This window comes from Coregonus clupeaformis, chromosome 25 (assembly GCF_020615455.1).
Source record: "Coregonus clupeaformis isolate EN_2021a chromosome 25, ASM2061545v1, whole genome shotgun sequence".
Classification (NCBI taxonomy): domain Eukaryota; kingdom Metazoa; phylum Chordata; class Actinopteri; order Salmoniformes; family Salmonidae; genus Coregonus; species Coregonus clupeaformis.
This window is the reverse complement of record NC_059216.1, coordinates 4,717,117-4,741,397: the sequence shown is the minus strand read 5'-3', so window position 1 is coordinate 4,741,397 and position 24,281 is coordinate 4,717,117. Positions and strand designations below refer to the sequence as shown.

Here is a 24,281-nt window from a genome sequence, read left to right as displayed (position 1 = left end):
TGATCCCCTGCTGATTTTGTACGTTTGCCCACTGACAAAGAAATGATCAGTCTATAATTTTAATGGTAGGTTTATTTGAACAGTGAGAGACAGAATAACAACAAATACATCCAGAAAAACTCATGTCAAAAATGTTATAAATTTATTTGCATTTTAATGAGGGAAATAAGTATTTGATCCCCTCTCAATCAGAAAGATTTCTGGCTCCCAGGTGTCTTTTATACAGGTAACAAGCTGAGATTAGGAGCACACTCTTAAAGGGAGTGCTCCTAATCTCAGCTTGTTATCTGTATAAAAGACACCTGTCCACAGAAGCAATCAATCCGATTCCAAACTCTCCACCATGGCCAAGACCAAAGAGCTCTCCAAGGATGTCAGGGACAAGATTGTAGACCTACACAAGGCTGGAATGGGTTACAAGACCATCGCCAAGCAGCTTGGTGAGAAGGTGACAACAGTTGGTGCGATTATTCGCAAATGGAAGAAACACAAAAGAACTGTCAATCTCCCTCGGCCTGGGGCTCCATGCAAGATCTCACCTTGTGGAGTTGCAATGATCATGAGAACGGTGAGGAATCAGCCCAGAAATAAACGGGAGGATCTTGTCAATTATCTCAAGGCAGCTGGGACCATAGTCACCAAGAAAACAATTGGTAACACACTACACCGTGAAAGACTGAAATCCTGCAGAGCACGCAAGGTCCCCCTGCTCAAGAAAGCACATATACATGCCCGTCTGAAGTTTGCCAATGAATATCTGAATGATTCAGAGGAGAACTGGGTGAAAGTGTTGTGGTCAGATGAGACCATAAATGGAGCTCTTTGGCATCAACTCAACGTCTTTGGAGGAGGAGGAATGCTGCCTATGACCCCAAAAACACCATCCCCACCGTCAAACATGGAGCTGGAAACATTATGCTTTGGGGGTGTTTTTCTGCTAAGGGGACAGGACAACTTCACCGCATCAAAGGGACGATGGATGGGGCCATGTACCGTCAAATCTTGGGTGAGAACCTCCTTCCCTCAGCCAGGGCATTGAAAATGGGTATTCCAGCATGACATTGACCCAAAACACATGGCCAAGGCAGCAAAGGAGTGGCTCAAGAAGAAGCACATTAAGGTCCTGGAGTGGCCTAGCCAGTCTCCAGACCTTAATCCCATAGAAAATATGTGGAGGGAGCTGAAGGTTCGAGTTGCCAAACGTCAGCCTCGAAACCTTAATGACTTGGAGAAGATCTGCAAAGAGAAGTGGGACAAAATCCCTCCTGCGATGTGTTCAAACCTGGTGGCCAAATACAAGAAACGTCTGACCTCTGTGATAGTACTTGGTGGCAAAACCCTTGTTGGCTAAGTCATGTTTTGCAGAGGGGTCAAATACTTATTTCCCTCATTAAAATGCAAATCAATTTATAACATTTTTGACATGCGTTTTTTTCTGGAATTTTTTGTTGTTATTCTGTCTCTCACTGTTCAAATAAACCTACCATTAAAATTATAGACTGATCATTTCTTTGTCAATGGGCAAACGTACAAAATCAGCAGGGGATCAAATTCTTTTTTCCCCTCACTGTATACACACACATACAGCTCTGGAGAAAATTAAGAGACCACTGCAAAATTATCAGTTTCTCTGGATTTCCTATTTATAGGTATGTGTTTGGGTAAAATTAACATTTTTTTCTCCCAAATTCCAAATAAAAGTATTGCCAGTTAGAGCATTTATTTGCAGAAAATGACAACTGGTCAAAATAACTAAAAATACCTCGAATAATGCAAAGAAAATAAGTTCATGTTCATTTTTAAACAACACAATACTAATGTTTTAACACCGCTTTCATACGTCTTGGCATGCTCTCCACCAGTCTTTCACATTGATGTTGGGTGACTTTATGATACTCCTAGCAACAAATCTTCCTCTTGATCACATTCCAGAAGTTTTCAATGGGGTTCAGGTCTGGAGATTGGGCTGGCCATGACAGGGTCTTGATCTGGTGGACCTCCATCCCCACCTTGATTGACCTGGCTGTGTGGCATGGCGCATTGTCCTGCTGGAAAAACCAATCCTCAGAGTTGGGGAACAATGTCAGAGCAAAAGGAAGCAAGTTCTCTTCCAGGACAACCTTGTACGTGGCTTGATTAATGTGTCCTTCACAAAGACACATCTGCCCCATTCCAGCCTTGCTGAAGCACCCCCAGATCACCGATCCTCCACCAATTTTCACAGTGGGTGCGAGACACTGTGGCTTGTAGGCCTCTCCAGGTCTCCGTCTAACCACTAGACGACCAGGTGTTGGGCAAAGCTGAAAATTGGACTCATCAGAGAAAATGACCTTACTCCAGTCCTCTACTGTCCAAGTATTTTGCAAACCTCAGCCTGGCTCTTCTTTGCTTCTCATTGATGAAGGGCTTTTTTTCTAGCTTTGCATGACTTCAGCCCTGCCCCTAGGAGCCTGTTTTGAACCGTCCTCGCCGTGCACTTCACCCCAGCTGCTGTTTGCCATTCTTTTTGTAGGTCACTTGATGTCATCCTACGGTTGTTGAGTGACATTCGAATGAGTTGGCTGTCATCCCGGTCAGTAGAATCTCGTTTTCGCCCTCTGCCGGTCTGTAGCTTTGTTGTCCCCAATGACATTTTAAGGACGGAAGCAACCTGACGCTCACTGTATCTCTCTGCCAGTAAAGCCAGAATTGACCCCTTCTTTTCCTCACTCAAAACATTCCTTTTCAACTCTTTTGGCATGGTCCATAGTTATTTTTTGATTAATATTACTTTTGAGGTACTATTAGCACTGTTTTTGCTATCCAGCAAGAGGATAGTGATGACCACAGCAGTGGTTTTTATACTTCTCCTCGTTAAATAAGATTTGGTTCAGGTGATCACCTAATCAGTACCTAATTCAGTAGAATGAGGTGTACCTGTGTTGGAATTCAACAGACACTGGAATGGAATGGATGTCATACATGTAGAGATGCTGATTTAAGAAAGATTCGCAGTGGTCTCTTAATTTTTTAGCTGTATGTATGTATGTATGTATGTATGTATGTATGTATGTACAGTGGGGAGAACAAGTATTTGATACACTGCCGACTTTGCAGGTTTTCCTACTTACAAAGCATGTAGAGGTCTGTGATTTTTATCATAGATACACTTCAAATGTGAGAGACGGAATCTAAAACAAAAATCCAGAAAATCACATTGTATGATTTTTAAGTAATTCATTTGCATTTTATTGCATGACATAAGTATTTGATACATCAGAAAAGTAGAACTTAATATTTGGTACAGAAACCTTTGTTTGCAATTACAGAGATCATACGTTTCCTGTAGGTCTTGACCAGGTTTGCACACACTGCAGCAGGGATTTTGGCCCACTCCTCCATACAGACCTTCTCCAGATCCTTCAGGTTCCGGGGCTGTCGCTGGGCAATACGGACTTTCAGCTCCCTCCAAAGATTTTCTATTGGGTTCAGGTCTGGAGACTGGCTAGGCCACTCCAGGACCTTGAGATGCTTCTTACGGAGCCATTCCTTAGTTGCCCTGGCTGTGTGTTTCGGGTCGTTGTCATGCTGGAAGACCCAGCCACGACCCATCTTCAATGCTCTTACTGAGGGAAGGAGGTTGTTGGCCAAGATCTCGCGATACATGGCCCCATCCATCCTCCCCTCAATACGGTGCAGTCGTCCTGTCCCCTTTGCAGAAAAGCATCCCCAAAGAATGATGTTTCCACCTCCATGCTTCACAGTTGGGATGGTGTTCTTGGGGTTGTACTCATCCTTCTTCTTCCTCCAAACACAGCGAGTGGAGTTTAGACCAAAAAGCTATATTTTTGTCTCATCAGACCACATGACCTTCTCCCATTCCTCCTCTGGATCATCCAGATGGTCATTGGCAAACTTCAGACGGGGCTGGACATGCGCTGGCTTGAGCAGGGGAACTTGCGTGCGCTGCAGGATTTTAATCCATGATGGCTTAGTGTGTTACTAATGGTTTTCTTTGAGACTGTGGTCCCAGCTCTCTTTAGGTAATTGACCAGGTCCTGCCGTGTAGTTCTGGGCTGATCCCTCACCTTCCTCATGATCATTGATGCCCCACGAGGTGAGATCTTGCATGTAGCCCCAGACCAAGGGTGATTGACCGTCATCTTGAACTTCTTCCATTTTCTAATAATTGCGCCAACAGTTGTTGCCTTCTCACCAAGCTGCTTGCCTATTGTCCTGTAGCCCATCCCAGCCTTGTGCAGCTCTACAATTTTATCCCTGATGTCCTTACACAGCTCTCTGGTCTTGGCCATTGTGGAGAGGTTGGAGTTTGTTTGATTGAGTGTGTGGACAGGTGTCTTTCATACAGGTAACAAGTTCAAACAGGTGCAGTTAATATAGGTAATGAGTGGAGGACAGGAGGGCTTCTTAAAGAAAAACTAACAGGTCTGTGAGAGCCGGAATTCTTACTGGTTGGTAGGTGATCAAATACTTATGTCATGCAATAAAATGCAAATGAATTACTTAAAAATCATACAATGTGGTTTTCTGGATTTTTGTTTTAGATTCCGTCTCTCACAGTTGAAGTGTACCTATGATAAAAATTACAGACCTGGAATGCATTTCAATGAACAGGTGTGCCTTCTTAAAAGTTAATTTTTGGAATTGATTTCCTTCTTAATGCATTTGGTCAGTCAATCCAGAAAATTTAAAGAACTTTGAACGTTTCTTCAGGTGCAGTCACAAAAACCATCAAACGCTATTATGAAACTGGCTCTCATGAGGACTGCCACAAGAAAGGAAGACCCAGAGTTACCTCTGCTGCAGAGGATAAGGTCATTAGTGTTACCAGCCTCAGAATTGCAGCTCAAATAAATGCTTCAGAGTTCAAGTAACAGAAACATCTCAACATCAACTGTTCAGAGTAGACTGCGTGAATCAGGCCTTCATGGTCGAATTGCTGCAAAGAAACCATTACTAAAGGTCACCAATAAGAAGAAGACGCTTGCTTGGTCCAAGAAACACAAGCAATGGACATTAGACCGGTGGAAATCTGTCCTTTGGGCTGATGAGTCCAAATTTGAGATTTTTGGTTCCAACCGCCATGTCTTTGTGAGACGCAGAGTAGGTGAACGGATGATCTCCGCATGTGTGGTTACCACCGTGAAGCATGGAGGAGGAGGTGTGAGGGTGCTTTGCTGGTGACACTGTCTGTAATTTATTTAGAATTCAAGGCACACTTAACCAGCATGGCTACCACAGCATTCTGCAGCGATACGCCATCCCATCTGGTTTGCAGTTAGTGGGACTATCATTTGTTTTTCAACTGGACAATGACCCAAAACACACCTCCAGGCTGTGTAAGCTATTTGACCAAGGATAGTGATGGAGTGCTGCACAGATGACCTGGCCTCCACAATCACCCGACCTCAACCCAATTGAGATGGTTTGGGATGAGTTGGACTGTAGAGTGAAGGAAAAGCAGCCAACAAGTGCTCAGCATATGTGGGAATTCCTTCAAGACGGTTGGAAAATAATTCCTCATGAAGCTGGTTGCGAGAATGACAAGAGTGTGCAAAACTGTCATCAAGGCAAAGGGTGGCTACTTTGAAGAGTCTAAAATATAAAATATATTTTGATTTGTTTAACACTTTTTTGGTTACTACATGATTCCATATACACTGCTCAAAAAAATAAAGGGAACACTTAAACAACACAATGTAACTCCAAGTCAATCACACTTCTGTGAAATCAAACTGTCCACTTAGGAAGCAACACTGATTGACAATACATTTCACATGCTGTTGTGCAAATGGAATAGACAACAGGTGGAAATTATAGGCAATTAGCAAGACACCCCCAATAAAGGAGTGGTTCTGCAGGTGGTGACCACAGACCACATCTCAGTTCCTATGCTTCCTGGCTGATGTTTTGGTCACTTTTGAATGCTGGCGGTGCTTTCACTCTAGTGGTAGCATGAGATGGAGTCTACAACCCACACAAGTGGCTCAGGTAGTGCAGCTCATCCAGGATGGCACATCAATGCGAGCTGTGGCAAGAAGGTTTGCTGTGTCTGTCAGCGTAGTGTCCAGAGCATGGAGGCGCTACCAGGAGACAGACCAGTACATCAGGAGACGTGGAGGAGGCCGTAGGAGGGCAACAACCCAGCAGCAGGACCGCTACCTCCGCCTTTGTGCAAGGAGGAGCAGGAGGAGCACTGCCAGAGCCCTGCAAAATGACCTCCAGCAGGCCACAAATGTGCATGTGTCTGCTCAAACGGTCAGAAACAGACTCCATGAGGGTGGTATGAGGGCCCGACGTCCACAGGTGGGGGTTGTGCTTACAGCCCAACACCGTGCAGCACGTTTGGCATTTGCCAGAGAACACCAAGATTGGCAAATTCACCACTGGCGCCCTGTGCTCTTCACAGATGAAAGCAGGTTCACACTGAGCACATGTGACAGACGTGACAGAGTCTGGAGACGCCGTGGAGAACGTTCTGCTGCCTGCAACATCCTCCAGCATGACCGGTTTGGCGGTGGGTCAGTCATGGTGTGGGGTGGCATTTCTTTGGGGGGCCGCCCAGCCCTCCATGTGCTCGCTAGAGGTAGCCTGACTGCCATTAGGTACCGAGATGAGATCCTCAGACCCCTTGTGAGACCATATGCTGGTGCGGTTGGCCCTGGGTTCCTCCTAATGCAAGACAATGCTAGACCTCATGTGGCTGGAGTGTGTCAGCAGTTCCTGCAAGAGGAAGGCATTGATGCTATGGACTGGCCCGCCCGTTCCCCAGACCTGAATACAATTGAGCACATCTGGGACATCATGTCTCGCTCCATCCACCAACGCCACGTTACACCACAGACTGTCCAGGAGTTGGCGGATGCTTTAGTCCAGGTCTGGGAGGAGATCCCTCAGGAGACCATCCGCCACCTCATCAGGAGCATGCCCAGGCGTTGTAGGGAGGTCAAACAGGCACGTGGAGGCCACACACACACACACTACTGAGCCTCATTTTGACTTGTTTTAAGGACATTACATCAAAGTTGGATCAGCCTGTAGTGTGGTTTTCCACTTTAATTTTGAGTGTGACTCCAAATCCAGACCTCCATGGGTTGATACATTTGATTTCCATTGATAATTTGTGTGATTTTGTTGTCAGCACATTCAACTATGTAAAGAAAAAAGTATTTAATAAGATTATTTCATTCATTCAGATCTAGGATGTGTTATTTTAGTGTTCCCTTTATTTTTTTGAGCAATGTATGTTATTTCATCGTTTTGATGTCTTCAGTATTATTCTACAATGTAGAAAATAGTAAAAATAAAGAAAAACCCTTGAATGAGTAGGAGTGTCCAAACCTTTGACTGTTACTGTTTATATAAAAAATATATCCTGTAGTTACAAGAGCATATTCAGAATCAGAGAGCAACCTAGTTCATTTAATAAGCCTTCCATGTGAGAGACAGAGACAATGATGGAATGAAAGAGCGAGGGAAAGAGCACCATCTGTGAATACAGTTTCCTGGTGAGTTTCAACTTGACTTTCAAAAGACATTGAACATTTCTGCTGCCTGAGGATAATGAGCTGCAGGACAAGAGACCAAAGTATCTTCCCATCTCACACACTGCCCATCAGTACTGGGAACTGGCACTCATCCCATGCCCACCACGAGGGTGCCACCTGATTGGGTAAGAAGAAGGCCGCGGTTGGCATCTTCATCAGAGGCTCTGAGCAGTGAGCACCCATTAGCTTTCCCATTAGGCCAGCGTTGATGAAAACAGCCCTGACCAGAGACTCCTATCAAGAGTTCTAATCTAATCCTGGCAGAAGGATGGAGCCTGGTCAGCAGGCAGCAAAGAGGGATGAAATTAAACAACTACATGAGAAGCAGCAGAACATGATAACAGGAGACCTTGTGCTAGGGCTAGCCTGGTGAACTTCAGCGCAATCTAGCTGCAAGGTGACTCCTCTAGTGACTGTGAATTCCCCCTACAACACTAGTCACTTCTTATCACTGCCTGTTTACATTGCTCATTCACAAAGTCACTCAAGACACAAAATATACAGTGCTATGAAAAAGTATTTGCCCCCTTTCTAATTTTCTCTACTTTTGCATATTTGTGATACTGAATGTTATCAGATCTTCAACCAAAACCTAATATTAGATAAAGGGAACATAAGTGAACAAATAACAACAATTACATATTTATTTCATAAACAATGTTATGCAACACCCAATTCCCCTGTGTGAAAAAGTAATTGCCCACTTACACTCAATAACTGGTTGTGCCACCTTTAGCTGCAATGACTCCAACCAAATGACTCCAACCAGTGTTTAGTTTTTGCCAGGCATAATGGGACCCATCTCGTCCAAAAAGTTGACTCAAGTTTGCCAAAAAGCACCTGGATGATCATCAAGACTCTTGGAAGAACGTTCTATGGACAGATGATTAAAAAGTATAACTTTTTGGACGACATGGTTCCAGTAATGCCTGCCGAAAACCAATTCCACAGTAAGAACATCATACCAAAGGTCAAGCATGGTGGTGGTGGTGTGATGGTTTGGGGATGCTTTGCTGCCTCAGGACCTGGACGACTTGCCTTAATAGAAGGAACCATGAATTCTGCTCTGTATCAGAGAATTCTACAGAAGAATGTCAGACCATCCGTCTGTGAGCTGAAGCGTAGCTGGGTCATGCAGCAAGACAATGATCCAAAACACACAATCAAGTCTACATGAAAATTGCTAAAAATCAACAAATTGGAAGTTTTGGAATGGCCTAGTCAAAGTCTAGACCTAATCCCAATTGAGATGTTGTGGCAGGACTTGAAACGAGCAGTTCATGCTTGAAAACCCACACGTCACTGAGTTAAAGCAGTTCTGCATGGAAGAGTGGTTCAAAATTCCTCCACAGCGACGTGACAGACTGATCAACAACTACAGGAAGCATTTGGTTGGAGTCATTGCAGCTAAAGGTGGCACAACCAGTTATTGAGTGTAAGGGGGCAATTACTTTTTCACACAGGGGAATTGGGTTTTGCATAACTTTGTTTATGAAATAAATATGTAATTGTTGTGTTATTTGTTCACTTATGTTCCCTTTTTCTAATATTAGGTTTTGGTTGAAGATCTGATTACATTCAGTATCACAAATATGCAAAAGTAGAGAAAATTAGAAAGGGGGAAAATACTTTTTCATAGAACTGTAAGTCACCCCTGATATTAGTAAGTGCTTATCGGCAGATAGGCTCATTGTCGTCATCCAGTGTTCATGTATTAGCAAGTAATTAAGTAGATTCAACATCTAATCAGTTGCTAAGTTTCCATGGTCTTATCAGTCATTTTGATCAACATTTAGGAAAGACCAGACATCCAATAAGTGTTTATTTTCTACAGTGAAACAAGGTTTCAGTGCCAAAACACACCATGAAATCTAATGAGGAGAGGGGAGGTGGTCCTCATGACAGGCTGGTACGTTGGGGGTCTTTCGTCACTCAATTAGGCTACATTGTCTTACACCAGTTCAAAACCAACCAACAAAAATGACTCCGCATGCAATGGTGCATTGTACTGCTGCCTCAGCATTTTGACCCGACTGTATGTTTTGGAGCCGGCACTTTTTCAAAGCAGTGTAAAGACCCACATGAAGAGGCTGAGAAACGTGACAATACTGCAGGACATGTTGCGGCTCCCCATTATGCCAGGGAGGGCGGGCGGGGGCTGATCAAGTAGTTTGTTCATTGATACGCCGTCTGGGAGTCGGCACACGTTTACCGGTGTTCCATCAATAACCTGCCGACTGGGAAGGAACAGCACAGCAGTAAAGCATGATGAAGCACTGCGGCAAGAACAGCCGTCTGCCTCCAGGCACTCCTAGCCAGGCACGTACACATAGCCAAGGCTGCATCAGCCATCCATTAGCCACCCACCCACACACAATCACTTTACTTTTAAATGAATTCAACTGGTGGACACTCCTTCCTGGAGGAGATTTTTAGATGGTACTACTGTGGCGTTCCATCTCACGTCTAGTTCAGCTCATTCTCATAACTGACCACTTAACTGAATTGGTCAATAAAGAAAGTTGAAGTAGGATTTGACACCTGTGGGCACCCTAAGTCTAAGAAATGGGATGTAAAACTCCACAACATGGATTTCCCTCAGCTCTTAATTTAAAAGGGAGAGCATCATCGTAACAGGCCTCAAGGTAAATATGTGATGGTGTGACCCACTGAAAACAGACAGCAACGGCTTTCTCCAAAACGTGATAATCATGACAACTTGGCATGCGTCACCAAAAGTGTGATGTTGCCCCCACCACTTCCCTCGGCTCTTGAGTGGGAGCTTTCGCTAACTGGCTCCTCTGTTACAAGAATCATTGGTGTCACATTTAGCCTTTTGTTGTTGAGTGTGTGGTTTCCCACTAGTCTATAACACATTCCTCCTCCAGGTCTTCTCTCTGTTTGTGACCCTCTCCTACAGGGACATGAAACATGCAATCCATACTGTATGCGTGTGTCATTTGCTAAGCAGTTATTCAGTGAAATGGGTGACGTTCAGGAAAGTTTCAAATGATTCATGTCCTCAGACAAAGCAGCTTACACAAAGTTGGAAAAACAGCGGGTTTTGTCACTCTCACCTGATTCACAGACGACAGAGGCAGGCTTGAGCTCCAGCATCATAGTAATGTTGGCAATGTCTGTTGTGTAGAGTATCTGGGTGCGGTGGGGCAGGTTGAGGGTCCACAGCTCAGGGGTGGGGTGCAGCACATAGACCCAGCCGCCTTTGCCGCAGGTGACCTTTGTGCCAAAGCGCTGGCCTATCAGGTCCTTGGAGTGGCGGATGACTCCATAGCGTGTTTGTGTTTGGGAACCCTGCTGCACCTTGACTGGCATCATTGAGTCATGACCCAGGAAGATAATGGCAACATCACCCTCCTGGATAAACTCTGAATACTCTACAAAACTCATGGCTGGTCTTCTCTGACTTCTATCACTGGGGTCTACAAGGGGGAACCAAAGTAAAGAGTTCCAGATGTTATCACTGCAAAGACAATAAGTCAAAAAGAGTGGAAACTAGTGAACATTTCCCCCATGACAAACAGAACATTCTTTTCACAAATGCATAAAAATACAAGTTTGCTAAAAGTATTGGGCGACATAGCTGCGATAAGCTAAAATCAGGTCTGCCTCTTCTTTATAAGTTGAAAATGTAGTTAGGTGGTCTGAACATCAAAATACCTCCAACATGGCTTTGTTTATTTCCATACTCATTCGAATACTTGCACGTGCGAGTCGTATATTTTGTTTTTAAAACAAGTATATAATTTAATTATAAACTGCCGCTGTTTATTTTCGAAGAATAACAGTGGAGAAACTTTACTTCAGTTATCAGACTGCCCCCACCTAAAACAGCCACAACCATGGCGGACCATATGGAGAAAATGTAAGTGAAAAACTGTGGACGTTCATTTTAAAATACATAACTAGCTAAAATAGTAGTTAGGAAATTAACAATCTAGTTAGGTTGCTAAATTACTAGCTAACGCTATCTAGCCAGCTAACCAACTGACGTTAACGCGTTAGCTAGCTTGGTTCGACAACAAAAAATAGAATCTTGCTTTTCCAAGTCCACTATTCGGCAACTTCACTGTGCAAAACGTATCTCAATGTTATTTTTATTTTATTTGTAGTTAGCTAACGTTAGCTAGGTAACGTTAGGCAACGAACAGTCACGGCGACGAACGCGTTAGCAAATTTTGACCCGCCACAAATGTAGCTACTTGGAACTAACTACAGCACTGTATAAAACCGAAGTAAAGCTGATATTCGAAGTGATTTCTATGTTGAGAGGTTAATGATTGGGACGTGTTAGCTAACTTACTTGCTGTTCACATGCTCCTGCAGATCTTACATGTGGATTTGTTAGAGAGCACCGAGACTGACCAGACGAGGCTTCTGTTCACAAACATTTACAGTATTCGCTTTCGCAGTAATCATGAATCGTGCAATGAATGAGGCAGTTCAGATTGTATGTAAATCTGTGAAAAGGCGCAAATGCGGTGCTTTTTAGATGCTCTTCAACAGCTGAGCTGTGCAGGCTCAAGTTGATGACGTAGGGGATTTCGTAAAAAGGCAGAACAAGCAATTAACTGGAAATCATAATTGACCGAAATGAGTGGCTACACTGACACTGACAAGCTGAGATCAATCTGGTCTTGAATTCAAACAAACAATAGCCCAGGCCAATGAAGCAACACACAGATAGTACAATTTAGGAGGCAATATATATATATATATATATATATATATATATATATACACAGTGCATTTGGAAAGTATTCAGACCCCTTGACATTTTCCACATTTTGTTACGTTACAGCCTTATTCTAAAATGGATTAAATAAAAAATGTGCCCTCATCAATCTACACACAATAACCCATAATGACAAAGCGAAAACAGGTTTTTAGAAATGTTTAGAAATGTATTAAAAATAAAAAACAGAAATACATTATTTACATAGGTATTCAGACCCTTTGCTATGAGACTCAAAATTGAGCTCAGGTGCATCCTGTTTCCATTGATCATCCTTGAGATGTTTCTACAACTTGATTGGAGTCCACCTGTGGTAAATTCAATTGATTGGACATGATTTGGAAAGGCACAAACCTGTTTAAGGTATAATATATTCCCACAGTTGACAGTGCGTGTCAGAGCAAGAACCAAGCCATCAGGTCGAAGGAATTGTCCGTAGAGCTCAGAGACAGGATGTGTCGATGCACAGATCTGGGGAAGGGTACCAAAAAATGTCTGCAGCATTGAAGGTCCCCTCCATCATTCTTCGATGAAAGAAGTTTGGAACCACCAAGACTCTTCCTAGAGCTGGCTGCCCTGCCAAACTTAGCAATCGGGGGAGAAGGGCCTTGGTCAGGGAGGTGACCAATAACCTGATGGTCACTCTGACAGAGCTCCAGAGTTCCTCTGTGGAGATGGGAAAACCTTCCAGAAAGACAGCCATCTCTGCAGCACTCCACCAATCAGGCCTTTTTGGTAGTGGCCAAATGGAAGCCACTCCTCAGTAAAAGGCACATGACAGCCCACTTGGAGTTTGCCAAAAGGCACCTAAAGGACTCTCAGACCATGAGAAACAAGATTCTCTGGTCTGATGAAACTAAGATTGAACTATTTGGCCTGAATGCCAAGCGTCACATCTGGAGGAAACCTGGCACCATCCCTACGGTGAAGCATGGTGGTGGCAGCATCATGCTATGTGGACGTTTTTCAGCGGCAGGGACTGGGAGACTAGTCAGGATCGAGGGAAAGATGAACTGAGCAAAGTACAGAGAGATCGTTGATGAAAACCTGTTCCAGAGCGCTCAGGACCGCCGACTGGGGCGAAGGTTCACCTTCCAACAGGACAACGACCCTAAGTACACAGCCAAGCCAACGCAGGAGTGGCTTCGGGACAAGTCTCTGAATGTCCTTGAGTGGCCCTGCCAGAGACCGAACTTGAACCCGATCCAACATCTCTGGATAAACCTGAAAATAGCTGTGCAGTGACGCTCCCCATCCAACCTGACAGAGCTTAAGAGGATCTGCAGAGAAGAATGGGAGAAACTCCCCAAATACAGGTGTGCCCAGCTTGTAGCGTCATACCCAAAAAGACTCAAGGCTGTAATCGCTGCCGAAGGTGCTTCAACAAAGTACTGAGTAAAGGGTCTGAATACTAAATATGATATTTCAGTTAATTTTTTTCTCCAAAAATGTCTAAAAACCAGTTTTTCCGTTGTCATTATGGGGTATTGTGTGTAGATTGATGAGGGAAAACAACTATTTAATCAATTTTAGAATAAGGCTGTAACGTAACAAAATGTAGAAAAAGTAAAGGGGTCTGAATACTTTCCGAATGCACTGTGTGTGTGTATATATATATAATATAATATATAATCACCAGTCAAAAGTTTGGAAACACACACTTTTTTCTTTATTTTTACATTGTAGAATAATAGTGAAGACATCAAAACTATGAAATAACACATATGGAATCATGTAGTAACCAAAAAAGTGTTAAACAAATCAAAATATATTTTATATCTTCAAATAGCCACCCTTTGCCTTGATGACAGCTTTGCACATTCTTGGCATTCTCTCAACCAGCTTCATGAGGTAGTCACCTGGAATGCATTTCAATTAACAGGTGTGCCTTCTTAAAAGTTAATTTGTGGAATTTCCTTCTTTCTTAATGCGTTTGAGCCAATCAGTTTGGGCTTAGTGGGACTATCATTTGTTTTTCAACAGGACAATGACCCAACACACCGCCAGGCAGAGTGAAGGAAATGCAGCCAACAAGTGCTAAGCATATGTGGGAACTCCTTCAAGACTGTTGGAAAAGTTCCCACATATGCTTAGCACTTGTTGGCTGCTTTTCCTTCAGTCTGCGGTCCAACTCATTCCAAACCATCTCAATTGGGTTGAGGTCGGGTGATTGTGGAGGCCAGGTCGTCTGATGCAGCACTCCATCACTCTCCTTGGTCAAATAGCTTACGCAGCCTGGAGGTGTGTTTTTGGTCATTGTCCTGTTGAAAAACAAATGATAGTCCCACTAAGCACAAACCAGATGGGATGGCGTATCGCTGCAGAATGCTGTGGTAGCCATGCTGGTTAAGTGTGCCTTGAATTCTAAATAAATCCCTGACAGTGTCACCAGCAAAGCACCCCCACACCATCACACCTCCTCCACCATGCTTCACGGTGGGAACCACACATGCAGAGATCATCCGTTCACCTATTCTGCGTCTCACAAAGACACGGAGGTTGGAACCAAAAATCTCATTTGGACTCATCAGACCAAAGGACAGATTTCCACCGGTCTAATGTCCATTGCTCGTGTTTCTTGGACCAAGCAAGTCTCTTCTTCTTATTGGTGTCCTTTAGTAGTGGTTTCTTTGCAACAATTCGACCATGAAGGCCTGATTCACGCAGTCTCCTCTGAACAGTTGATGTTGAGATGTGTCTGTTACTTGAACTCTGTAAAGCATTTATTTGGTCTGCAATCTGAGGTGCAGTTAACTCTAATTAACTTATCCTCTGCAGCAGAGGTAACTCTGGGTCTTCCTTTCCTGTGGTGGTCCTCATGAGAGCCAGTTTTATCATAGTGCTTGATGTTTTTTGCGACTGCACTTGAAGAAACTTTCAAAATTCTTAAAACTTTCTGGATTGACTGAACTTGTCTTAAAGTAATGATGGACTGTAATTTATCTTTGCTTATTTGAGCTGTTCTTGCCATAATATGGACTTGGTCTTTTACCAAATATGGCTATCTTCTGTATACCACCCCTACCTTGTCACAACACAACTGATTGGCTCAAACGCATTAAGAAGGAAAGAAATTCCACAAATTAACTTTTAAGAAGGCACACCTGTTAATTGAAATGCTTTCCATGTGACTACCTCATGAAGCTGGTTGAGAGAATGCCAAGATTGTGCAAAGCTGTCATCAAGGCAAAGGGTGGCTACTTTGAAGAATCTCAAATATAACATACAGTTGAAGTCGGAAGCTTACATACACTTAGGTTGGAGTCATTAAAACTTGTTTTTCAACCACTCCACACATTTCTTGTTAACAAACTATAGTTTTGGCAAGTTGGTTAGGACATCTACTTTGTGCATGACACAAGTAATTTTTCCAACAATTGTTTACAGACAGATTATTTCACTTATAATTCACTGTATCACAATTTCAGTGGGTCAGAAGTTTACATACACTAAGTTGACTGTGCCTTTAAACAGCTTGGAAAATTCCAGAAAATGATGTCATTGCTTTAGAAGCTTCTGATAGGAAGCTGGAGGAAACAGGTACAAAAGTATCTATATCCACAGTAAAACAAGTCCTATATCGACATAACCTGAAAGGCCGCTCAGCAAGGAAGAAGCCACTGCTCCAATACCGCCATAAAAAAGCCAGACTACGGTTTGCAACTGCACATGGGGACAAAGATCATACTTTTTGGAGAAATGTCCTCTGGTCAGATGACCCAAAAATAGAACTGTTTGGCCATAATGACCATCGTTATGTTTGGAGGAAAAAGTGGGTGCCTTGCAAGCCGAAGAACACCATCCAAACCGTGAAGGTCGGGGGTGGCAGCATTATGCTGTGGGGGTGCTTTGCTGCAGGAGGGACTGGTGCACTTCACAAAATAGATGGCATCATGAGGAAGGAAAATTATGTGGATATATTGAAGCAACATCTCAAGACATCAGTCAGGAAGTTAATGCTTGGTCGCAAATAGGTCTTCCAAATGGACAATGACCTCAAGCATACTTCCAAAGTTGTGGCAAAATGGCTTAAGGACAACAAAGTCAAGGTATTGGAGTGGCCATCACAAAGCCCTGACCTCAATCCTATAGAACATTTGTGGGCAGAACTGAAAAAGCGTGTGCGAGCAAGGTGGCCTACAAACCTGACTCAGTTACAACTTATTGTGGGAAGCTTATGGAAGGCTACCCAAAACGTTTCACCCAAGTTAAACAATTTAAAGGCAATGCTACCAAATACTAATTGAGTGTATGTAAACTTCTGACCCACTGGGAATGTGATGAAAGAAATAAGAGCTGAAATAAATCATTCTCGCTACTATTATTCGGACATTTCACATTCTTAAAATAAAGTGTGAATTAAATTTTTACTAGGATTAAATGTCAGGAATTGTGAAAAACTGAGATTAAATGTATTTGGCTAAATTGTATGTAAACTTCCGACTTCAACTGTATATTTTGATTTATTTAACACTTTTCTGGTTACTACATGATTCCATATGTGTTATTTCATAGTTTTGATGTCTTCACTATTATTCTACAATGTAGAAAATAGTAATAATAAAGAAAAACCCTGGAATGAGTAGATGTGTCCAAACTTTTGACTGGTACTGTATATATTTCCTATATTATTATTTTTGCTGTCTCTTGGGCCCTTCAGCCCCGGTAAGCCCCTGCATTACGCCGGCCCTGGGCAGTGCCATTGAGGGCTTCCACCATGCTTAAGTAGTCAACTGGGTGGGGATTCCTATGGGTTGTAGCCTCAATGGCACTGACCATGCTGTCACAGACGCTATAATGGCACAGATATAAAGATGAGTCCTCTATTTATCTCTATGGTTAAAAATCACATTTTTCACACTGTTATATCATATGTATAACCATTAAAAGGTCCAATGCAGCCATTTTTATCTCAATATTAAATAATTTCTGGATAACAATTAAGTACTTTACTGTGATTGTTTTCAATTAAAATGGTCAAAAAGACGTGGAAAAAATTGCTTCTTAGCAAAGAGCAATTTCTCAAGCAAGACTTTCGCTAGGACTGTCTGGGAGTGGTCTGAGTGGGAGGGGCTAGCTGTTATTGGCAGAGAGAATTTACTGCCTGGTGACGTCATCTCACCAAAACAGGCTGAAATTTCAGGCAGTCTTTTCAAACGGCTCTTACACTAAAAGTGCATTATCATAATTTTCACAATTTCACAGTATTATTCCAACCTCATAGTGTGGAAATGTATATTTAAAACACAGGAAAATCACGTTTTTTACTGCACTGGGCCTTTAAACCTCTTAGATGTAAAGTACCCTGTTTTGGGGACCTGCGTGGTTCTGGTACCGGTTCCGACCGACATTTTCGCTTATAAATCATTATGTGGACACCATAGATTGAGCAGTAGCCCTGATTCTCATGGACACAGGAGTATGTCTCTTCTGCCTGTATGAAGCAGGATGTGAAATCTGACACCACTTGAAGCTGGGATGTCCCTCCTACCATTTCATTCACTCTTCCGACTGTCCATCAACTCCTGGCTGAACCCTACGTCACAGCCACTAACAATGCATATGGCTGGAATCCTTACATCATAATGTAACATTCAGAGATCGATTTATAGCCAGTAATCTAAAATAATTCACAGATTTTAAACAAAAAACACTTGCTGTTTGTCAGAGATGGACAAGATTAATATGAGATGAAAGGCAAGTTCCTAACTAGTTCAGAATGCCAAGCTAGAGCTCTGTGAGATGTTCACAGTGATGGGGGCAGACGTTTTGATCAAGAGAGACCTTTAGAAAATATGCTAATAATATACAAACATGTATTTTACAGTTATAAGGAAGGTGAAATCTTATACTTAGTCATTTTATAAATTGATTATACTATATTTAGAAAAAAATATAATTCATTTCAAGCCTTATTCATACAGTTTTGTTGAATAGGACATACATAATATTTGTACTGGGTACCCGAGTTTGTGTCCTCAAAAGTGACTACACCTCAGCAATTTATAACTATTTATTACCAGAAAGGTGAGATTTTAACCTTTCTTGGAGTATGCAAATTACTTTTTGGGATTAAGCAGATTACATTTTTGATTACATTTAGTTACATTTAAGAGGTTTTATGAGAAAAGTGTAAAGGCCAAGGTAAGGGAACATCTAAAAACTGCTATCTGGTATAGTAGGTATTAGATAGAACTTCCTGGCCCCACCCACCTGTGGGTAAAACAACCTGCGGTTACCTAGGTTACTAAATTGGCTCACAGCAAAAACGTTCAAATGCAATTTCCTTGTTGTCTGCTTGTTTTAATCAATTACAAAACTACATTTAAGAAAAGTACAACATGTCTAAATACTGCTTTTCAACATTGCTTGCTCCCTAGAATTCTCACTACTTAGATAAACATAATATTGTAGGGCTTCCCTCATGCCCCTTTTCTTGACAGTGCTAGCAGCCATGTGAGTGAGTGCTAGCTAGTTACCAACATGACTTGAAAGCTACAAGTAGTGAGTGGAGTTACAAACGGACTATACTAAACAAGTTAAATGTCTTACCTGTGATGAAACGTTTCCCACATGCATAGCTAGCTAAGTGTAGCCCACTTGTACACCTGGTCCCCACATTTCCCACTCTTCCACACCAAATAGCCTGAAATCACATCCCAATGTGGGAGCATTGTGAATGGTAGGTCGGGATTTTTTTCCTGGTTACATGTACATTGAACAACACAGCAGCTTTTCGGCATGTTTTGTTATTTCTGTATAACAATAAAACGACTATGAAGCTGGCTCTTTTACAATGGGGGTCAATTGGAAAGAATGTTGGTTTTCCTCAATTTGTGGGCGTGGTCGAGAGGAATTCCTTATTATTAGGTGAATATCGACTTGGAGTATAGCCTAGTAGAAGACCAATAGAATGAATCGACTACAAATACTGACCAATGGGAGCCGAGTTCGCCTACTATAAAGCACCATCTCCAAGATCATTTTCTACTGGAGAACCAAATAACGTTGGAGATTGTGCGGCACGGGCAGAAAAATAGGGATCTTTGTGTCTTCCCCCAGTAGTAGTAGTGACCAGCCTCGGCAGCAGGTAGGACCACTATTTCTACTCGCTCGTCGATGACATTCGATGATCAGAATGGCCTCAGTCGTTTTAACCCCAAATCAGCACATTAGTGACTCATGAGCAAATACTTGGTTTTTAGCAGAGGCTATATTTAAAAGGATATCATCCATATTTCGGGGAAATGTCGATAACAATAGACAACGCAAACAATTGTAATATTATCTGTAGCCCTGATTGAGCAGGAGACCTCGTTATGTTGATAATCTTGCTCTAGTCTAGTGTGCCGCACCTGTTACTATCTCGCATAGCCTACCCTACCTTATTGTTCTGAGTGATTTGGATTTCGAACAGATCACACGCAAAATACCTCTCCAGACTAGAGCTCTATAAAATAGTTATTTGGATTGGAATGACGCTGCTGCGCAATCTTTGGCATTTGACTTGCATTCCATCACTCCGCCTCTAGAGTAAAGGGATCAGTTTAATTTTATAAACTTTCTGTCGACATTTTCCTCTAGCCTATATAATCGGCTGATCGTCGTTCAGTGCGATCGCTTACTGCGCATATTGAGCCATGCAGTCGCATAGGAAAAACCAAGTATTTGACAGTTATGTTGTACACATTTTTCCAAGCTCACATTCACCAGTTTTTCCTCCACCCCGTGTTGCGTCCAGGGATCAGCCATGCCTTTCGGAAACACCCACAACTTGCTAAAGATGAAGTACGCTTCTAGTGAGGAGTACCCAGATCTCAGCCAGCACAATAATCATATGGCCAAGGTCTTGACTCCTGCCATCTACGAGCGTCTAAGGAGCAAACAAACGCCCAGTGGATTTACATTGGATGATGTCATTCAAACCGGGATTGATAACCCAGGTAAAGACCCATGCAGCTTTCAACCATCAAGCCATGTGTTCTGCCTCTTAAAAGTGCGTTTAATGAGGACATCCAGTGTTACAGCTATGGAAGCGCTCATGCCCCTTTGTTCTGCACAGTGACCTTGTCGATGGGTTCTATAACCCTATACGTTTGTAATTAAGAGGAAGAAAGATGCGTGTATTCCATTGGTCTGCATCCGTACCAAACGCTCAAAGCACAATGGTTCAACGATTTGTTTCAGATAACCTTTTAAATTCTGCTGGGAATAAAGCTTGTTGGTCAAGCATACCATAAGAACTTATCAATACGGAAACCATCATAGATTGTCACTGCAATAAGTGACAATCTGGTGACTCCATATGAACTAAAATAGTATAGCCCAACCCTTTTTGAGGGGAACTGAGATGCTGAGTAGATAGTCCAAACGCATTTTTAAGCATAGCAGGTGGCTTCCCCTTACCTTGTAGAATGTGTTTTGTTATTGTTCAGCAATGATAAAATGGCAAAACTGACCATCAAGAGGCTGTCAGCTGAGGAGGAGTTCCCTGACCTAAGCCAGCACAACAACCACATGGCCAAGGTCTTAACCCAGGACATGTACACCAAACTCAGAGACCGTGCCACCCCCAACGGCTTCACCATAGATGGTGTCATTCAGACGGGGATTGATAATCCTGGTAAAATGAACACATCCTGAGTCTGTCGACCCCACCTTTTAGAGTTTGAAATGCTAAGCACTATTTATTGAGGTTGTCAATGTGTTTCTGTCATGCTCTACAATTTGTCTCCTAATTGACTCCGCTGTTTTGTTTTTCCCCATTCCAGGCCATCCCTTCATCATGACTGTGGGATGTGTGGCTGGAGATGAGGAGACATACGAGGTCTTCAAGGAGCTGCTGGACCCCATCATCGAGGACAGACATGGAGGATACAAGCCTACAGACAAGCACAAGACTGACCTCAACCCAGACAACTTGAAGGTACTGCCATCTAAATGGGTACCTGGTTGACTGTGGTCTGAGACACATTTTCAACTGTGTACCCTGCAGGAAAGTAGACCAGTGTTGGCAAGTTACAGGTAACGCTAGGTTAACTTGGGTGTCTTTTAATTTTTTTTACAGGGTGGAGATGACCTGGACCCCAACTACGTCATTAGCTCTCGTGTCCGAACAGGCAGGAGCATCCGCGGGTTCTGCCTGCCCCCACACTGCAGCCGTGGAGAGCGACGGGGTGTTGAGAAAATGTCAGTCGAAGGTACTTACCTCAACCCACCCCAAAAATGTATCAAGATGAACTGAACTTATTTTTCTAAATGCTTTTTTTTACCCCATAAATTGCAAAGATGGGAGTGTAGAAACAATGTTTTGAGGGGCTGGGATGGTGCGTTTCATACATGGTAGAATTTTAGACAGATTAACTAGAAGGGTGTTTGAACAGTGGGGTGCAGCAGAGCTTGGCCATCCAGTACTGCAGGAGGGTCTGGGGCTCTGAGTGGATGCCAGCCTAGAATGATGCTTGTTTCCTGTTGCAACATTTCTGTGTAGAGGGTCCCCTCTAGTGGTGAACTATGTTAATTTATTGGTCTGTTACTGACAGGAAAGGATTGCTACAGATCAGGGGTATTTATTTCAAAAACATATTTGTACACTTTTTATGTGTTTTTTTCCGCTGATCCCATTGAGGTAGTGCGTATGTATATGGGGGAAATATGTTTTTATTAATTTCGCTAGCAACAGACTAGACACACTTTCTTCTTTCTAATGATGTCAACTTTATTTCTCAACTCCTAATATTGAGCAAATTACACTCACTGGAGTGTCTGACATAGGCTTTGAAAAAAACACAAGTGAGTACATGGCTAACCTTTGTTTAAACAGCTGCTATTAGCGAACATGTTTGGAGTAGAGCTGGCACAATTCTCATATAATATTTATTTTAGGAGAATGGGGGGGTGTTCAACTTTATATTCAAGTGTGGATATATTGTTTACCTAATTCATTTCCAAAAGTTCTAATTTGTCAAACATTTGTTTTTGAGAAAGGAGTGTCACCAAAGCGGTGTTGTATTCATTAGTAAGGTCTTTATGACGCATACAAGCTCAAAACACTTTACAACAAAAATTTGAATTATTACAATGTCTGGTCATTTGCACGACAATTAATCGTTACCCAAAATTCCATAATCTTCACAGCCCTAGTTGGAGTTACCTTTTCTAGCTAATGTTGGTTGACACTACTTCCAATTATAATGTGGGGATGTCAAAATAATGAAACTATCTACCAAATCTATTCATTGTAAAATGTTGATTACTTGTCCTTTCCATTATCATTCACCAGATGACAAGACGGGGGGAGAAACACATTTTGCTAACATGATCTGGACCCCTGCTTTAGACTGGAGATCACTGTCTGGACATATTTAGATACATTGAATTGATCCTTTCTTCCTTGTGTTAATTTCTGGTTGTAACATGATAACCAGATTGAAAGCCACGTAATGAAGACTGCACATTCACTCATCCAGTAACCTCGGACAGGGCCAATGTATCCGACACATCTGATTTTGTTCCTCTGCAGCTCTGGACTCCCTGTCCGGTGACCTGAAGGGGAAGTACTATGCCCTGAAGAACATGACAGATGCTGAGCAGCAGCAGCTGATTGATGACCACTTCCTGTTTGACAAGCCTGTGTCTCCTCTGCTGCTGGCCTCTGGCATGGCCCGGGACTGGCCCGATGGCAGGGGTATCTGGTGAGAGGACAGGGATTTTTCATTCTCACACTACTTGGTTTCCTCAAAGGTATTACAATTTTGGTTTAGTTTTAACGCACCAAAGTCATTCTTACTTTCTACCCTCTCAACCTTACTTTATTCAAGTAAATGACTGCGGGAAGGGATAGGAAATTCTCAGTTACCCTCTAACTAGGTGTATCTTAATCTCTGCTAAGTCAGAGGGAAAATGTTCATAAGTTTATACGCTGGTGGTGGCTTATGCCACCATCCATGACCTTGACAGATTAGAATAAATAAAATGTTCTATGGTCAAGGCACAACGATACCAAGACCTTCCTGGTCTGGGTCAATGAGGAGGACCACCTGCGTGTCATCTCCATGCAGAAGGGTGGCAACATGAAGGAGGTGTTCAACCGTTTCTGCGCTGGCCTCACAAAGGTGAGGGAATATCTGAGGAATATCACAAGATTTTGAGAATGAAATGTGGATAATTTGCTGTTGCCATATTAAAAATGCTCTGTGTAAAAACATGCTGGAAATGATCAATCAATGGTGTTTTGTATTCCTTTCCTTGTTAAAATTGGACCTAATCTATTTTTTCCTCAGATTGAAACCCTGTTCAAAGATAAGGGCACTTCATTCATGTGGAATGAGCACCTGGGCTACGTTCTCACCTGCCCATCCAACCTGGGCACAGGGCTACGTGCTGGAGTCCACGTCAAGATCCCCAACATGAGCAAGCATGCCAAATTTGAGGAAGTGCTCAAGAGGCTAAGACTCCAGAAACGTGGAACCGGTAAAACATTTTTGTCACAGAACCAGATACCTACGTTTGTTTTCTGTTGCTCAGGGTAACTTACAAGCACATTAAGGCTGTAGCATGACCAACACTGGCAATAGTTCTAGCATTAAAGCTGGAATTTCTCTGAAAGGACTATTGTAGCTGTGAAGTCCATCTTCTGATGTTGTGCCTCCATTCCAGGTGGCGTGGACACCGCAGCTGTGGGTGGCACCTTCGACATCTCCAACGCAGACCGCCTGGGCTTCTCTGAGGTGGCGCTGGTGCAAATGGTTGTGGATGGTGTTAAGCTGCTGGTTGAGATGGAGAAGAAGCTGGAGAAGGGCCAGTCTATCGACGACCTCATGCCTGCCCAGAAGTGAAAACTCTTGATTGCCTCCCCATTGTCATCTGAATGAATGTGTGACATTATCCTGGAATGCACTCTGTAATAAAGAGCACTTACTCTCTCATACAAGGTCCTCTTTCAATGTGAGTGGATCTGAAAATAAAAACTGTTTCAATCA

General features: G+C 42.8%; 2 protein-coding genes across 7 annotated transcripts in view; one reads left to right on the top strand and one right to left on the bottom strand.

Annotated features, from left to right (window-relative positions):
- trmt61a (tRNA methyltransferase 61A) overlaps window positions 1–12,071 on the bottom strand; it is a 19,340-nt gene extending 7,269 nt beyond the window's left edge. Inside the window, exons 1-2 of one of the 4 annotated variants that reach the window (XM_045207469.1) lie at window positions 11,869–12,071; window positions 10,625–11,028 (exon numbers count right to left, since the gene is read on the bottom strand). In XM_045207469.1, the coding sequence (XP_045063404.1) occupies window positions 10,625–10,955 (331 nt within the window). In that variant the 5' untranslated portion in view covers window positions 10,956–11,028; window positions 11,869–12,071. Of the gene's footprint in view, window positions 1–10,624; window positions 11,029–11,225; window positions 11,332–11,868 lie in introns of those variants that run through there. The other 3 variants (XM_045207470.1, XM_045207471.1, XM_041847836.2) reach the window with 3 other exon arrangements.
- On the top strand, window positions 11,325–24,281 carry LOC121539375 (creatine kinase, testis isozyme). 3 transcript variants are annotated; one of them, XM_041847833.1, is made up of 8 exons: window positions 11,325–11,430; window positions 20,736–20,923; window positions 21,072–21,226; window positions 21,368–21,500; window positions 22,823–22,994; window positions 23,291–23,414; window positions 23,583–23,772; window positions 23,959–24,281. In XM_041847833.1, exons 1-8 carry the CDS (start codon window positions 11,408–11,410, stop codon window positions 24,135–24,137), a joined length of 1,164 nt encoding a protein of 387 aa, XP_041703767.1. In that variant the 5' UTR covers window positions 11,325–11,407; the 3' UTR covers window positions 24,138–24,281. The 3 variants fall into 3 exon arrangements, with proteins under 3 accessions (XP_041703767.1, XP_041703768.1, XP_041703769.1); XM_041847834.1 differs by lacking the exons at window positions 11,325–11,430; window positions 20,736–20,923 and adding exons at window positions 19,282–19,390; window positions 20,042–20,243; XM_041847835.2 differs by lacking the exons at window positions 11,325–11,430; window positions 20,736–20,923 and adding an exon at window positions 19,289–19,390.